The 18,220-nt window shown below is 44.5% G+C and overlaps 1 protein-coding gene across 1 annotated transcript in view; it reads right to left on the minus strand.

Annotated features, from left to right (window-relative positions):
* Positions 1-18,220, minus strand: part of THSD4 (thrombospondin type 1 domain containing 4) — a 227,558-nt gene that overhangs the window by 20,027 nt on the left and 189,311 nt on the right. The window contains exons 3-5 of the mRNA XM_068966534.1: positions 11,739-11,914; positions 9,040-9,136; positions 3,410-3,685 (exon numbers count right to left, since the gene is read on the minus strand). Coding sequence (XP_068822635.1) covers positions 3,410-3,685; positions 9,040-9,136; positions 11,739-11,914 — 549 coding nt within the window. The remainder of the gene's footprint in view (positions 1-3,409; positions 3,686-9,039; positions 9,137-11,738; positions 11,915-18,220) is intronic.

The raw sequence follows: 18,220 nt of genomic DNA on the forward strand, positions 1-18,220 counted from the left end.
AAGAGGAACCAAAAACTTAGATTCGATTCTCCAAAGCCACTAAGTCAGTGCTCCTATGAAAAAGTTAAAGCTTTAGAGGTGATTGTGAAAGATTTTTCCACTTGTTGATTATGCCAAGGTTCCCAAATTTTGTGCTCTCAGATACAAGTCTCTTTAAGAAAAGGAAAAAAAAAATCCCCAAACCAATACGCTGGAAGCTTCACAGTTTCCCAGTTGCAGAAACTTTCTGAGATACAGCCTTTGTTTCTATGATAACCTCCCCTCAAAGAACAGCTGTTTTAGGATCACAAATAGCACTTCACTACAAGCAGGAAGCTCTCACCATATATACGGAGGAAATCATGACTAAAGATTATACATACTCTTAAAATGAAGGTCTAAGGCACCTGGGACAGAGAAGCAGCATCAATTTCCAACCCAGGTGCAGAACATTAGATCAGGGGTTTCTGGACATCGTACCCCACATCTGTCTTAACTTTGGAGTGTTCAAGGACTCAGGGTTGTGAGCCCATGTCACAGTCCAGACTGATAATGATCTTGACTCTTTTACACACAGACAGGCTTGGCTTCAAGCCTATCACAACCTTGTTGTATTTATTTACATTAATTTGTATTGGAAAAGACTCTGATGCTGCGAGGGATTAGGGGCAGGAGGAGAAGGGGATGACAGAGGATGAGATCGCTGGATGGCATCACTGACTCGATGGACGTGAGTCTGAGTGAACTCCAGGAGTTGGTGATGGACAGGGAGGCCTGGCGTGCTGCGATTCATGGGGTCGCAAAGAGTCGGACACGACTGAGAGACTGAACTAACTAACTAATTTGTATTGGAGCGTTAAGAGTCCCTTGGACTGCAAGGAGATGAAACCAGTAAATCCTAAAGGAAATCAATCTTGAATATTCATTGGAAGGACTGATGCTGAAACTCCAATACTTTGGTCACCTGATGCAATAAACTGACTCACTGGAAAAGACTCTGATGCTGGGAAAGATTGAGGGCAGGAGGAGAAGGGGACAACAGAGAATGAGATGGTTGGATGGCATCACAGACTCAATGGACATGAGTTTCAGCAAACTCTGGGAGATGGTGAAGGACAAGGAAGCCTGGCATGCTGCGGTTCATGGGGTCTCAAAGAGTTGGATACGACTGAGTGACCGAACAACAAATAGTTGCTTTAAATGCCGTGTTAGTTTCTACTCCACGGCAAAATGAATCAGCTCTATGTATACACATATCCCCTCTTTTTTGGATTTCCTTCCCACTGAGGTGGACATTTAGGCCACCACAGGGCACTGAGTAGAATTCTCTGTGCTACAGAGTAGGTTCCCATTAGTTATCTATTTCATACTTGGCAGTGCAAATGTGTCAGCCTCAGTCTCCCAGTTCTTCCCCTTCTTCCCCTCTGGTGCCCATACATCTGTTCTCTTGTGTCTGTGCCTTTATTTCTGCTTTGCAAATAAGATCATCTACACCATCTTTCTAGATTCTGCAGATATGTGTTAATAGACATTTGTCTTTCTCTTTCTGACTTACTTCACTTTGTACAACAGTTTCTAGGTCCACTCATGGCACAAAAACAGAAATATATAGATCAATGGGACAGGATAGAAAGCCAGAGAAAAACCCATACACGTACGGTCATCTAATCTATGATGAAGGAGGTGAGACTATGCAATGGAAAAGACAGCCTCTTCAAGAAGAGGTGTTGGGAAAACTGGACAGCTATGTGTAAAAGAATGAAATTAGAACATTCTCCAACACCATATGCAAAAATAAACTAAAAATGGATTAAAGGCCTAAATAAGGCCAGACACTATAAAACTCTTAGAGGAAAACACAGGCAGAACACTCTTCGACATAAGTCGCAGCAGGATCTTTTTTGACCCACCTCCTAGAGTAATGAAAATAAAAACAAAAATTAGCAAATGGGATCTAACTAAACTGAAAAGATTTTGCACAGTAAAAGAAGCCATAAACAAGAAGAAAAGATAGCCCTAAAAGTGGGAGAAAATATTTGCAAACAAAGCAACTGACAAAGGGTTAATCTCCAAAATATACAAATGGTTCATGTGGCTCAATATCAAAAAACAAACAACCTGACCAAAAAACGGGTGGAAGCCCTAAATAGGCATTTCTCCAAAGAAGACACAGAGATGGCCAACCAATGAAAACATGCTCATACATCACTAATTATTAGAGAAATGCAAGTCAAAGCTACAATGAGGTATCACCTCACACCCAATTTAAATTTCACCAAAACTCCACCCTTCATCCCAAATCCTATTACTGGATCTTTTCTTTCCATTGGAGAAATGCTGTAAACTCCCTCTGGTGTGTAGTCCCCCTCGCTGCATAAACTGACTTTGCTGGGCTGCAGTCTTGTTCCTGGTGGTCTTAGTTGATGGGGATTAAAATAATGGGATAAATACAAGATCAAGAAATTACTGAAGAGGAGGAAGGGAGTTGTGAATGTTGGTGAGTATAGGAGCTAGCTAACTAAGCTTGGAAGCTCCAAAAGCACTTTTTTCTTCTGAAATCCTTAGAGCTGAGAATGACTTTCCAATGACATTTGTATAAGTGTTCCATGATGACCTTGCCTTGTACATCAACTTGTAAATCTTGAACTAGGTGAGTGTATTCTCTGATTAGTAATGAATGTCCTGTGCAGGAAAGGGTTAACTCAGCAGGCTTGGGTTGCTCAGACCCTGCACGTTCCAAGGAAAGACCTGTGTCCGGGACTGGCCCTTGACTGAGGCTGGAGATAACCTCAGAGCCCCTGGAATACTCTGCTGATGAGAGTTATTCTATGCTGGACATCTTGGGTTGCTCTGTATCCTTTTGGCAATCTGGTCTATGGCAACAATGTGATTTATATGAATGCCTGTTTTTGCATGCCTTAAGTCATAGTTTGACCTCTGGAGTGCTAGAGGCTGCATAGCTAATGTGGGAGATGCATGTCTGCATGATTGAACCCCAATAAATCCCTTGGAAATCAAAGCTGGAGTGAGCTTCTCTGGTTGGCAATACTAGGCTTATCTATAACATTGCTGGCTTAATCAAATGTAGCCCTGTGTCACTCTACTGGGCCCTAGGGGACACCTGGAGGCTGGCACTTGGCTTGGTGTCTCCTGGACTTTGTCACATGTGCTTTTCCTTTTGCTGATGCTAATTTGTAGCCTTTCACTGTAATAAATCATAACCACGAGCACAGCAGCTTTTCTGAGTTTTCCAGGTCCTTCCAGTGGATCATCAGGTCTTGGGGACCCCCTAACACAGAATCCACAGCGAGCCATCCTGCAATCAGGCTCAAGGAGAGAAGGGCTTGCCGCATGCCTGGGGCCCACCTGTATGTTCCCCACTCCCGCCTGGGGGTCTGCAGAGGCCTTCCTAGCCCTCACATGCGCTTACCTTTCCCGCAGGTTGTCGAGCACTCTGTGGTCCCCAGCTGCTTCCAGTTGTGATCCCGGCTCTGCCGAGGGGGCTGCGGAGCTGGTGGCACCACACTGTCCGGCCGGTGGAGAGAGAATCTGTCTGGCTGCCTGACCGGGAAGGTCTGTGCTGATTCCAACGTGAACATTTCAGGTGTCCCGCCGCGCACATCTGCCTTCTCCTGGTCCCCCTCTTTCTCTTTTCCCTCCTGCTGGCTCCTCCCTTCTGGTACCAGCTGGCCATTGACGGGCTCCCCTAGGAGAGGCGAGTGCACACACCACAGAAGATGGGTTTGTATGGTGAGTTGTCAAGAGGAAATGATCCAGCATTAGAAATCAGGTAGCGTGAGATCATTTCTAACTCAAAGCACATGTGTCTAAAATAAGTAGATGTTAATTTCCCTAATATTAAAATATTATTAAAAACGAATGAGGAAAAGATGAACATCACAGAAGGGAAAGTGAGCAAGGACCCAGGAGAGGCAATTTCTTTTCTTTTCATGCAAAAAGAACTGCTGCTGTTACTGCTAAGTTGCTTCAGTCCTTCAGTCGTGTCCAACTCTGTGCGACCCCATAGATGGCAGCCCACCAGGCTCCCCCATCCCTGGGATTCTCTAGGCAAGAATACTGGAGTGGATTGCCATTTCCTCCTCCAAAGCATGAAAGTGAAAAGTGAAAGTGAAGTCGCTCAGTCGTGTCTGACTCTTAGCGACCCCATGAACTGCAGCCCATCAGACTCCTCTGTCTATGGGATTTTCCAGGCAAGAGTACTGGAGTGAACTACACACGACCAAAAGCCATACAACAGTGCTCACCTTCATTTCTAATTAAAGAACTACACGAGAAAGCAACAACAGCAATTCTATTTATCTAACAATAAAGGTGAGAAACTCTGGAAACCTTTAAATCCCTAAACCTCTCATTGCAGGTGCTGTAAAACTCACCTTCTCACACTGGGTGAGCCTGCAAATAGATGCAAAGCTTTAGAGAGCAACTTGGCAAGATATCTCTTGACCTAGCCGTTCAATTTCTAGGACAATTGTCATGCAGATATTCCCATTCTTTTACATAGAGCTGCATGTACAAGTATGGTTACTAATTTGAAACACCAAAACAGTAGAATGAATTGAAATGTCCACCAGTGCGTGCACGTGTGCTAAGTTGCTTCAGTTGTGTCCAACTCTTTGCGATCCTATTGTAGCCCACCTGGCGTCTCTGTCCTTGGGATTCTGCAGGCGAGAATCTGGAGTGAGTTGCCAGGCCATCCTCCAGGGGATCTTCCTGACCCAGTGGTACTAGTTAAAAGAAATTATGCTACAGCCATGAATGAAATCCTATGTAATTTTTAAGAAAAGAATGAAGCAAATACACGTCATGACTGACAGGTTGTTTGGTGAAAGAATAAAGCATGACAGAATTCAGTTTGTATACACATACGCAGATGTGGCAGGACACTTTTTGAGAGATTAATTTGTGTTTTGTTCTTTATCTCTGTTTCTCCTCCTCCTCTCCCAGTCCAAGTGGCTAAATTGTTGGATTTTCTTGCCTGAGCTTTTTGTAGGAGAGAAGGCAAAAGCTACTAGAAGTCAACAGCTCTTCTTTCCCATAGCAAAAACCTGAGCTTCCAGTAAGGATAGCAGGTTCCAGAAGAGCTGGCCCAGGGGAAGGAGGAGAAAAAAGTGGAGAGCACTTTCTAAGAGAGACAGTCAGAGAGAGATGGAGAAGCAGGCGTCTGAGGTCTTGCATTTCCTGAGCACCACAGACCTGCCAGGCAGGAAACTTTCCTCGTATCTACGGTGTGTGGGGGAGCCTCTAGATTGATTAGGACAGAATTTTCTACCAGTTTCAAGGAAGTTTCAAATTCAGGTTAGTTTTATGTTGACTTAAAGAAAAGACTGGCATGTGATGTCCCTGGTATACTTAGATGGTAGACAAAAATTCAAATCGGCTTGAACATGTTTGTACGTGCACAAAGAGGGCTGGACAGAGTCCCTCCAAATTGTTAAGAGAGATTGCATATGGGAAGCTGGGCAAGGTATGAATCTGGGAATACTACGTTTTTGTTTTTGTTTTTTTAATAAATAGACTTAATATATATATGTGTGTGTGTGTATATATACACACATATAGGTATATATGCCCAACTATATACCTATAGTTGCCATGCCCTCCTCCAGGGGATCTTCCCAACCTAGGAAGACACGGGTTCAATTCCTGGGTTGGGAAGAATCCCCATGGACAGAGCAGCCTGGCAGGCTACAGTCAGTCCATGGGGTTGCAAAGAGATGGACATGACTGAGTACACACGTACTGTACACATATAGAACCCGCCTGCCAATGCAGGAGACGGAGGAGACACGAATTCAGTCCCTGGGTCAGGAAGATCCCTGGAGGAGGGCATGGCAACTCACTCCACCATTCTTGCCTGGAGAACCCCATGGACAGAGGAGCCTGGCAGGCTGCAGTCCATAGCGTTGCAAAGAGTTGGACACGGTGACTAGGCACAGCATGGCAAACAGTTTTAGGTTTACAGCAAAACTGAGTAGGAAGCGCAGAGAGTTCCCTTCTTTCTCCTGCCCGCCCCCCAGCCTCCCCCGTCAACATCCCACATCAGAGTGGTACACTTGTTAAAACTGATGAAACTACACTCGACATATCCAAAGTCCATGGGTTACATTAGGGTTCACTCTTGGTGTTCTACATTTTGTGGGTTTTGACAAATGTGCGACATCTGTCAACCTCTGCAGTATCACACAGAATAGTTTTGCTGCCCTAAAATCCTCTGCCTATTCATCCCTCCCTCCCTGGTAACCCCCGGAAACCACTGATCTGTTTACTGTCTCCACAGTTACAGCTTTTGCAGACAGTCATCCATACGTGCTTGGAACCACACAGTATGCAGACTCTTCAGACTGGCTTCCTTCACTTGGTAACATGCAGCTAAGGTTCATGTATGTCTTTTCCTGGCTTGATAGCTCATTCCTTTTTAGCACTGGATACTATTCCGTCGTCTGGATGTGTCACAGTCCTTTTATCCAAATTCACTTACTGAAAGACATCTTGGTTGCTTTCAGGTCTTGGCAATTGTGGAGCAGTTGCATTTTACTTTACATATTTCTATTTTGATTGAATAGTGTTCAAGCATTCATTAGTTTAATATCAAATAAGGAGGCAAATTCTAGGGTTACTATAAAATGCAGTTAAAACTTAGAGCTTTCTCTCCTCTTTCATCAGCACTTTCTTATTTAGTTGGCTACTTAGAATACTTCATGGTTTGAAATACTATATGCAAATTAAACTAATAGAATCAAGACCAGTAAATTGGTATAAATAAGACTGTGCAAATGTTATCAGATAAAACCTTTTGAGATCTTTTGTGTGTCTTATATGCCCTGGGCACTGTGCTAGGATGGACACCTAATTCTTTCACTACCTTTCCCCTCCTAAATAAAGCCTTTGAATGTACATTTTCTCCCTTTCTATTCTGTGGATTGTGAATGTGCTCAGAGAAGTTGCTCTCTTGCATGAAGATGCACAGCAAAAAAGAGGTAGAGTTGAATTCAAGCTCTGGCCTCCTGTCCCTGTTGATATGGAGGATGAAGCCTGCTCCAGCTTGCCTCTCCTCATCAGTGTTTTATGGCTGAGCCCTTCTAGCCTGCTCTGTCCCAGGCAGCTGATCCCAGGACCACATGCTACCCATAAACTGAGACCCATTAGGCTTGCTATCAATCACCATCATCCTATATGATTTCAAATAGTCTATCTAGTTGCCCCTATAAGTCAGTATCAGTAATCTCAATATTTTGCCATCTGAACTTGGTTTCTCAGGCTGTATATTACTCCTGGAAATGGCTTAAAAATTCTTTCAGGCTGAGTGTGCTGACTTGGAGTTTGGACAACACACATACCCCCCATGCCAGGCAAACACCAGGCTGTTGTGCTCAGGAAGCCCAGGTGACTCCTCCTCCATATGGGACAGATGACCCGGTTATCCAATCAACAGCCCAGGGAAGGATGGATGGATGGGGTCTCATGTCTGTCCCCTCACTTCCTAGGACAGATGTTGGACCAGGTCACCTCTAGGCAGTATAACAAGCACAGGGGCTAGTGACCCAGGCTGGCCTGAGGTCCAGGATGTAACTCAGTCTCTCTAAGCTTCTATTTCCTTACTCTTAAAATGGGGCTAATGATAGTTCCTTCCTCTGAGTATACTTGTGAGAATTGATGAGTTAGTGTATATGAAGAGCTCAGCAGTGTCTGGCACCTAGTGAGGACTCAGTCTGTGTGAGCAATTATTATGAATATTTCTGCAGACCTTTCTGTTTGAAAGACAGAAAAGACAGTCTCCATTTGGGTGGCAGGCTCCATCACCGTTTGGTGAAGAAGTATCAGCCAGGAGCTGTGACACGTCCAGCAGCAGCCAAGCAGAGCTGCCAGCTCTGTGTCTCAGCAGAGTCCACTGGGAAGAGGTCAACTGTTAGATGTGAACCCATGATGCTTTTCTTATAGGTCAAAGCTGTGTCAGTGGAAGCCGAAGGCGACCAAGAGAAAAGGCATGTGGTAAAGAGAACAATGGCCCACTGAAGGTGTCTGGGTCCTAATCCCTGGAACTGGCATGTGTTTGTTTAATGCGGCAAAAGGGACTTTGCAGATATAATTAAGCTATCCTGGGTTTTGAGGTGGAGAGATTTATCTGGCTGAGCTCAGTGTAACCAGACGGGCCCTTATAAGAAAGAGGGAGGAGGGTGAGCGTCAGAGAAGGAGATGTGACGGCAGGAGACGGTCAGAGGCAGAGAGAGATCTAAAAGTGTTGCTTGGCTGGCTCTGAAGATGGAAGAAGGGGCCACGAACCCAGGAACGAAAGCGGCCTCTTGAATTTGAAAAAGGCAAGGAAATCAGTTCTTTCTCAGAGCTTGCAGAGGATGCATAGCTCACCAACACCCGGATTTCTGCCCAGCAAAACCCATTTTGGAATTCTGACCTCCAGAACTATAGGATAGTAAATTTGTTATTGTTTTATGCTCCTCAGTTTGAGGCCACTTGTTGCAGCAGCAACAGGAATCTAATACATAAGACAATTCAAGATGTTGAACTGAAAGGCAGGCTGAGAATGTTCACTTTGGGTTTTCTTCAGTTTTAAAAAAATGTGATTAATTTTATTTTTGGCTGCACTAGGTCTCTGTCGCTGTGTGGGCTCCTCTCCAGTTGCAGTGTGCGGGCTTCTCAACGCGATAGCTTCTCTTGTTGCGGTTCCTGGGCGTCACAGCACAGGCTCAGCAGTTGTGGTGCATGGGTTCCATTGCTCCGTGACACGTGGGATCTTCCTGGATCAGGGATCAAACTGCAGTGGCAGGTGGATTCTTAGCTACCTACCACCAGGGAAGTTCTGTTCACTTCACGTGTAAATCAAGTGAATGGAACACTCTCAGAGAAAGTTCAGGCGAATGCTGAAGCATCCTCTGATACCAGGGCCCACTGACTCTGAAGTATGTGTCCATGAATTTTCGCTGTGTTAACTAAGAGACAGAGGGCAGATATACAAGAAGAAGAGAGAAAGGGCTTTAAAAGGAAATGATCTGGAATGATTGGCAGCAAAACAAGAAGTCTTACCTGGCCTCCTGTGAGGTGGCACCTGTGGGCTGATGGCGTTGTTCCCCATGATAACGTACTCGTAGTGGACTCCTGGGTTAGGCTGCTGGTGTATCATCTGACAACACAGAGGTCAATGTCACCGCACTGGTACACAAGCACATCCCTTTCCGGCTGACTCTGGGCTCAGTAGTGTAAGTGGCATTAACTATACATAAGTGGATTGATTTATATCTAATAATAACAGTGGGCCAGTGACAGACTAAATGAAAGCTATTTTCAGATGGCTTTTTGCTATTTGCTTTTGAAGAATGAGGAACACAGTCTTTGAGAGATTCGGAAGAAAACTAGGCTGAAAGTCAAGATTTTATAAGTTCCAAATGGAAAGACGGGAGCAATGGTAGCGAACCTTTCTGTTGGCTCCCCACCGTCTTCTCCACGACTTAGATTTTGTGCACAGACCTCCAAATGTCCAAGAGACACTTAGGTTTATACCGCAGAGACACCCTTTGAACACTAGGTGGCGAGACAGAGTCGTGAAGGAAGGGCCAGACTTCGGAGGTGCCAGCAGCTCTTCTAGGCGCCTCTGAAGTCCTCTGCCTGGCCTGTGAGCCTGGCTCAGGGAGGTCTGCCCCAACCCTCTCTCTTATTGACTCTCTGGGTCCCATCCCCTCTCACCCATGGAAAGCTCCAGAATCACAGAGAGATGGGGTGAGAAATACAGGTACGGAATAAGGAAAGTGTCTCCTGGGTCCTATTCTCTTAAGAAACCCATGATAAAAGCTGCATAGGGCCGTGGAAGTCAGCCACGGCACTGTCTGGGACAAGAATACAAAACAAGCCAGTACGCAGTGGCAGGCTAATTCCCTCCCTATTGGCTTTGGAGCACAAAATCCTTTGTACCCATGGCTTTCCTGGTGGGAAGCAGGGTGGTGGGCTAAATAAAGCTGTTGAACAGGAATCTGAAGTGAAAATATGAGCCAGGCAAGGAGACAGGGTCATGTTTTGATGTTTCCATCTCTACTGCTTTATAAAGGGGTTCTCCTGTTGACCAGCCATGTCACCTGGAGCAAGTCCCTCAATCTCATAGCCTCCGATATCTTCATCTGGAGAGGCAGGAGGTTGGAATCACAGCTGATCTCTGAGGTCGTGCTAGCTAGGCTTTCTCTGAAGGTTGGAATCACAGCTATCTCTGAGGTCGTGCTAGCTAGGCTTTCTCTGAAGGTTGGAATCACAGCTGATCTCTGAGGTCCTGCTAGCTAGGCATTCTCTGAAGGTTGGAATCACAGCTGATCTCTGAGGTCCTGCTAGCTAGGCATTCTCTGAAGGTTGGAATCACAGCTGATCTCTGAGGTCCTGCTAGCTAGGCGTTCTCTGAGTCACTCCTGCAAGGGCGGGCCCTGTTTGGTCCATGAAGGTATCTGCTCCGTCCATTTACGCCATCAGCCCTTACCCCTTCCCTACGTATGAAACTGGGCTTCCTGTCTATAAATCACCCAGGGGAAGGCAGACATAAGAGCCCCGGGGCCCCTCAGATCTAGGAACCACGTGGGGAGCAGAGAGCCCCTGAGGGACACGGTGGCATGACCACAGGCCCCCGCGATCCATTCCTAATTCCCTCACTTCTCTTTTCACCCAATCTGACACTCGTTCTGGGCCTGGAAATCCTTCCCCACTCTTCTGTGCTTCTATGTGAATGTTCTCCAGTGCAAACCTTGTCCCATTTACAAAATTATTATTGGTCACCACATCCCAGACCACCCACAGTCGGCCTTTAACAACCTGAGTTTTTACCCCTGATGCCATTTGAAACTTACCCAGAGTCCAACAACCACTGGACAGTCTATTAAAAAATATTCAGAATGAGTTATAACAATGCTTCCTTTGTTGTTTCTAGTCCATGAGCCACTAGGCCCAAAGGGAATGAACATGTAACTGTATAGTTGGACAAGTAATATTTATAAAACTCAAACTCAGCAATTATCAGGTACACCAGTGTGACCCTGGAGATGGTGAGAGAATATACATCGATGGGTGAGCTCATTCCTTTTTATCAAAACCTTGATTTTGAGCTTTTATTTCCGGTCCCCTTTTATTTCCAGATCTTTTTTAAGAAGCTTGGATTCTAGTGGTTTCTTATAAAAATAAAGACCATTTTTTAACTCTGGGGCAACTTAATACTTTTAGTTTCTTGTAAAAGAAATCAAAGTGCTGTCTTCTGGGAAGCAGGGAACTTCTAGTAAATCTCTATATTGTTACTCCAAGCTTTACTGTGTCATGCAGAGGACTCTGGAGTTCTTGTTTCTTCACTTGCTTTAATCGAATTTGAAGAGGGCTGGGAACTGTGAGTGGTCTTGTCTTGCTTTAGGCATTTGCTTTCTTTTGCCATAAAAAGAAAACACACCAAATTAGCATAGGAGGAAAGTGCCTGGAGGAGATCCAGTGCTCATGAAATAAAGGATATGTTTTGCCTCTGATTTGATTCAACAAGTAAAATTGGTTTTACTGGGTCAGTAAATGCTGAGGCATCTGGGAGAGTTTATGGTTTCTATGAGCTAGGTACATTTGGAGGTGAGTGGCAAAGATGCGCGCCAAGCATGTAAGGGCACCCCAGAAGGCGCCACTCAAATGATCTTATTGAGCCAGGGAAACGTTTGTTTAATTTTTCTAAGTGTGGTCCTGAGAAGCAAGAAGACACAAAAGCAGTAGTTCAAACTCACATAGACATCCAAGATCTCATTAGTGGGACCTTCGGCCAAAAAGGACTCTCCAGCAGTGCTCGAAATCTCATTTGGACGCTTGTATGTGAACATGGTCCCTCCGCCCTCATATTTTCCAGGCCGGTCAATTGCCCAGTTCCCATTGATGATGGAGCGGCCAGAACGACTTCGCAAGGCTGTTGAGAAAAATGAGACAGTCCTCAGGTGAGCCCAGGTGTGCGCGAGAAACTGACTGACCCCTGGTTGCTGGCTTATTCACTCATCCAGCTTGTTGCTTCAACCACTATGTGCGGGGCACTGGCCTAGGCCTTGCAGGATGAGGCATCTAGATCACACTTTGGGCCTCATCACTCCTTCAACTGACTTCAACCCCTTCTACCTCTTGGACTTAGTCTAGAAAGGAAGGGTGGGAGAGGTTAGGAGAGAAGGACGTGGAAAATGCGAGAAAAGAGAAACTTAGAGGTGGAAGACAAAAGGAAGGGGCAACAGAAACTGTATTCTAATCCCATCATCTAAAGGTGAGAGGTTGCACACTGGCAGCTCATGAGCTGATTTTGGCTCACAAATGAGCTTAATTTGGCCATTGTAGTGTTTTTATTTTTAAAAAGTCGAACGCAAATTTAAGAATCGGGAGATTTCCCATAAAAGGTTTAGAGTAAAACAAGGAGACATGTTAACCTTGGCTCCACGTTCTGTCATGGCAGCAATCACGGAGCTGGGAGGACCACCTCTGTTAGACAGGGCTTGCATGCTCTGACGGCCCGACTCCCCACCGCTCCTAATACTCCCCGACACTGAAGCGAAGTCTCAGTTTCTTACCCACTGACTCGTGAATATAGATTATGTGTCATGCTTGAATTATTTTTTCTTACTGAATAGAATTTTTCTTACAGTTCTTCCTACCTGTATGTCTACTAAAAGCGGCAAAACTAAAGATGGGCTAGGAGGGTCATATGCTTTTCTCCTACTTGGTCACCTCCATTCATGTATATTCCCTGACTTCTGCGGCCTTCTAAGGGTGGGCGCTGGGAGCCACTCCCACATACACTGTCAGAATGGATCCTCACAACACCGCTAAGCAGATGTGCAGCTTCATTTTTCAGAGCACGTCTGAGAGGGAACTTGTTCAAGTTCAGAGATGGGTGACAGAACTATGACTTGGAGTGCACACTCAGGAGGGAGGTAAGAATGGAGAAGAGGGGCAAGGAGCAAGATTCTATAGTTACTGAGAGAAGAAAGGACACATTTTCCTCCCTCACACATTTGGTACCTGGATACCACCCCTTTCCCCCAGGCCAAAAGAAAATTGGATTTAAAGGAGATCCTATTCTTCTTTTTAAAAAAATATTTATTTGCTTTTTTGACTGTGTTGGGTCTTAGCTGTGGCACACAAGATCTTCTGTTGTGGCACGTGGCTCAGGCTGACCCATGAAATGTGGGATCTTTAGTTCCCTGCCCAGGGATCAAACCCATGTCCCCTGCATTGCAAGGCAGATTCTTAGACACTGAAACACAAGGGAAGCCCCAAAGGAGCTCTTGCTCTAAGTGACATGGTCAACAGTAGGCCTGTGGTGGCACTGGTTCTGTGTATTTCCAATTTACAGTTACTAAACTTAATATTTTTTTACAATGTATTATGAAAAAATTTATACATGAACAAAAAGAGTGAGAAAGGTATCAGAAGCCTCCATGTACCCATCCCATCACCCAGCTTCAACAGTGATCAACTCCTGCCTTAGCTTGTTTTGCTTTGCCAGTTCCAGACATTATCATTTTTCAGTGGTGGTGGTGGTTGTGTCCAACTCTTGTGACCCCATGGACTGTAGCCTGCCAGGCTCTTCTGTCCATGGGATTCTCCAGGCAAGAATACTGGAAAGGGCTTGTCATTTCCTTCTCCAGAGACATTTTTTAGTAGATCTCACTGAAGTATAAAGACTCTTTGTTTCTTAAAGCCAGTTGTAGCAGTGTTTTCTACAATGGGCCTTCCCAGGCCTGCAGAGGCAGAAGCTACTTGCAGGAGTGGAAGAACCCCCAAGGCTGAGGTGACCCGTGCCCCCCACCCCCCAAAGATGCTATCCCTGGCTGGCTCATTGCCATGGCTCCTGGGAGACCACAGCTGTGGTACATCGAATACCAAGTTAGAAAATCACTTCAGCTTACTGATTGGCAAGGAAGAGTCAAGAGTTGAGACTGAGGATGAATAGGTTTGGGCTGTTTTCTCTCAAAACCATAGTTCTTGAGAGTAGTCCATATAGAGTCTCTGTGTTCTCATTTCCCATTCACTTCTCAGTCATCTCCAGTCTGGCTCTTGTTCCCATTATTTCACTGAAACAATCCAAATGAATGTCGCCAGGACCTCCATGTTGTCAAATCCAATGGGCATTTTCAGCCTTCTTCTTATTGGACGTCTTGGCAGCATTTGGCACTACTGGCTGCTCCCTCCTATTTGAGGTCTTCTTTCTCTGGTTTCTGGGACATCTCACTCAACTGGCTTTCCTCCTGCTCTTGGGCTGGGCATCTGTTCTTTCTTTCTTCTCATCTTTGTCTACTTGGCCATTAAATGTTAGTGTTCCTTAAGGCTTCAGAGTCAGCCTGATTTGGGTGCTGTACTCCTTTCATGGGCAATTGCGTCTATGCCCATGGCTTCAATTACTATAGTCCAGTGACTTTGATATTTATGTCTCCAATTCAGTATTTTCCTCTGGTCCTAAGCTTGTGGGATTTTAGTTCCCTGACCAGGGATCAAACCTAGGCCCTCAGCAGTGAGAGTGTGGAGTCCTAACCACTAGGCCTCAAACCTGTATATCTAATTACCTATTTGACAACATCCCTCAGATGTGTAGGTCTGAGCTTGTTCTCGACCTCTTCCAGTATTTCTTTTTTAACTGAAGTAGAGTTGATTTACAGTAAGGTTAATCTCAGGTTTCACTGCATAATGACTCAGTATTTTTACAGAATATACTCCCTTTCCACTTCCCCTTGGTAACCACTAGTTTGCTTTCTATATCTGTGAGTCCGTTTTTGTTTTGCATAGACATTCATTTATATTAGGGCTTCCCTGGTGGCTCAGAGGGTAAAGCGTCTGTCTGCAATGCAGGAGACCCAGGCTCAATCCCTGGGTTGGGAAGATCCCCTGGAGAAGGAAATGGCAGCCCACTCCAGTACCCTTGCCTGGAGAATCCCATGGACGGAGGAGCCTGGTAGGCTACAGTCCATGGGGTCGCAAAGAGTCGGACACGACTGAGCGACGTCACTTTCTTTCTCTTTCATTTATATTTTTATTTGTTAGACTCCACATATAAGTGATATCATATAGTGGTTTTCCTCTGTCTGACTTATTTCACTAAGCCTAATATTCTCTAGGTCCATTCATGTTGCTGCAGATGGAAGAATTTTGTTCTTTTTATGGCCAAGTAACCTTCCTTGGTGACTCAGTGGTAAAGAATCCACCAGCCAATGCAAGAGAGGCAGGTTTGATCCCTGGGTCAGGAAGATCCCCTGGAGAAGGAAATGGCAACCCACTCCAGTATTCTTGCCTGGAAAATCCTGTGGACAGAGGAGCCTGGCGGGCTACAGTCCATGGGGTCACAAAAGGGTTGAATACAACTTAGCAACTAAACAACAACAACTGTTATCCATGCATCCCACACTGTCGGTGGGAGTGTAAACTGATTCAACCTTGGAAGGCAGTTTGTTTACTAACTATCCTCAGGTCAAGAACATGGGGTTAAATGCCCCTCCTCCCCTTTCCCCCCCCTCCCTCCCCACAATGGGTTTAAATGCCCATACTCTTGACCTGAGAATTATTCTTCTAGGAAACTACTTGATGGATATCCTTCTGTAAGTATACAAAAGTGTTTTTTAAATAAGGATATTCTCTGCAGATTTGTTTTAAACTGAGAAAAACTAAAACCAACCTAAATATGCATTAATAGAGGATTACTTAAGTAAATTGTCATCTTGGATAACCATGCAATGGAATATCACATGGTCCTAAAAACAATGAGGCAGGTCTGTGGGTGTGAAATGAACTCTGTGATACATTTTAAAATGAAACAAAAATACAAAACAGTCCATTTGCTATGGTCTCATTTGTTATACACTTTAAAATAAAAATATACACATTAAAAATCATGTAGGCACACACATAAACATTTTAGGGCAAGACAGTCCTAAAACAATTAACATTTGGGGAAAGGAATGGGGGTTTAGGTTGGCATGGGAGATGAGGAGGGAGACATTTATTTCCCACTTTATATCCTTTTACTACCATTTATAATTTGTTTTACCACATGCATATATTATTTTCTTTAAAGCTTAAAAATTTTTAATTAATATAAAGGACACGGGTATAAGCAGAAATGAAATATTTTCCCCCTTTCACAGCTTCTCCTTAAAATCCAATTTGGAGCATCAAAAGCTCAGAATTGAGGTAGGTTCTGGCTAAGATTTTATTGCTTTTAATGGCTGTATTATAGAAGAAGTTATTATCTGGAAACCAAAAAGTCCATTAAAGAACCATTTGAAGTATGGCAAAGAGCCCCCTAGGAAATTAAACACTGGGACCCTGAATCTTTTTTACCATCTACTACTATTATCATGGAAAAAGCAAGAGAGTTCCTGAAAAACATCTATTTCTGCTTTATTGACTATGCCAAAGCCTTTGACTGTGTGGATCACAATAAACTGTGGAAAATTCTGAAAGAGATGGGAATACCAGACCACCTGACCTGCCTCTTGAGAAACCTATATGCAGGTTAGGAAGCAACAGTTAGAACTGGACATGGAACAACAGACTGGTTCCAGATAGGAAAAGGAGTACGCCAAGACTGTATATTGTCACCCTGCTTATTTAACGTATATGCGGAGTACATCATGAGAAACACTGGGCTGGAAGAAGCACAAGCTGGAATCAAGATTGTTGGGAGAAATATCAATAACCTCAGATAAGCAGATGACATCACCCTTATGGCAGAAAGTGAAGAGGAACTAAAAAGCCTCTTGATGAAAGTGAAAGTGGAGAGTGAAAAAGTTGGCTTAAAGCTCAACATTCAGAAAACGAAGATCATGGCATCTGGTCCCCTCACTTCATAGGAAATAGATGGGGAAACAGTGGAAACAGTGTCAGATTTTATTTTTTTGGCTCCAAAAGCACTGCAGATGGTGACTGCAGCCATGAAATTAAAAGACGCTTACTCCTTGGAAGAAAAGTTATGACCAACTTAGACAGCATATTGAAAAGCAGAGACATTACTTTGCCAACAAAAGGCTGTCTAGTCAAGGCTGTGGTTTTTCCTGTGATCATGTATGGATGTGAGAGTTGGACTGTGAAGAAAGCTGAGTGCTGAAGAATTGATGCTTTGGAACTGTGGTGTTGGAGAAGACTCTTGAGAGTCCCTTGGATTGCAAGGAGATCCAACCAGTCCATTCTAAAGGAGATCAGTCCTGGGTGTCCTTTGGAAGGAATGATGCTAAAGCTGAAACTCCAGTACTGTGGCCACCTCATGTGAAGAGATGACTCATTGGAAAAGACTCTGATGTTGGGAGGGATTGGGGGCAGGAGGAAAAGGGGATGACAGGGGATGAGATGGCTGGATGACATCACTGACTTGATGGACGTGAGTTTGAGTGAACTCCGGGAGTTGGTGATGGACAAGGAGGCCTGGCGTGCTGAGATTCATGGGGTCACAAAGAGTTGGACACGACTGAGCGACTGAACTGAACTGAACTGTTATCCATGGGGCCTTCCTTGGTGACTCAGCAGTAAAGAATCCGGTTGCCAATTCAGGAGACTTGGGTTTGATCCTTGAGTAGGTAAGATCCCCTGGAGAAGGAAATGGCAACCCATTCCAGTATTCTTGCCCGGAAAATCCCATGGATAGAAGAGATTGGTGGGCTATAGTCCTTGGGTCACAAAAGAGTCAGACACAACTTAACGACTAAATAACTGTTATCTGTGGATTCTCACTAAGGGTTTAGATGAATTTTTAACCATAGACTAGCAAAACACTTAAAAAAAAAAGCAACATCAGATTTTTTGCAAACATAGTCCTAATACCATATGCCCAGAGGTTAGCTTCTGAGACAGGTCCAAAACTAGCCCCCCATCTGGCCTTACATATTGAAAACAGCCACGTCTACAGTGTCTGTACTTGTAAGCAGCTCCAGGGCTCTTAACGGTGTCCAGAACTAACTCACAAAAAAATGCAGGTGACTCAGGGCTCTTGCTAGCGCGTGTGTTCACTGAGGTCAAGATTTGGCAAAGTCTGTTTGAAAGGCAACCTCACAACTATGTCAATAAGAGGAAATCTCCACTCTTGTTGGACATTTGGGTTTTATTCCAGTTTAAATGGTCAATGCTGGGCATATATTTTTGGCCTAAACTCTCTGTATCAACAACGCCCTTCTCCAAGTTTCATGTACAAATTGTTAATATATCCATGCCCTGCTTCTCATACACCTCATCCCACCATCTTAATGCC

Source organism: Capricornis sumatraensis, chromosome 2, assembly GCF_032405125.1.
Source record: "Capricornis sumatraensis isolate serow.1 chromosome 2, serow.2, whole genome shotgun sequence".
Taxonomy (NCBI): domain Eukaryota; kingdom Metazoa; phylum Chordata; class Mammalia; order Artiodactyla; family Bovidae; genus Capricornis; species Capricornis sumatraensis.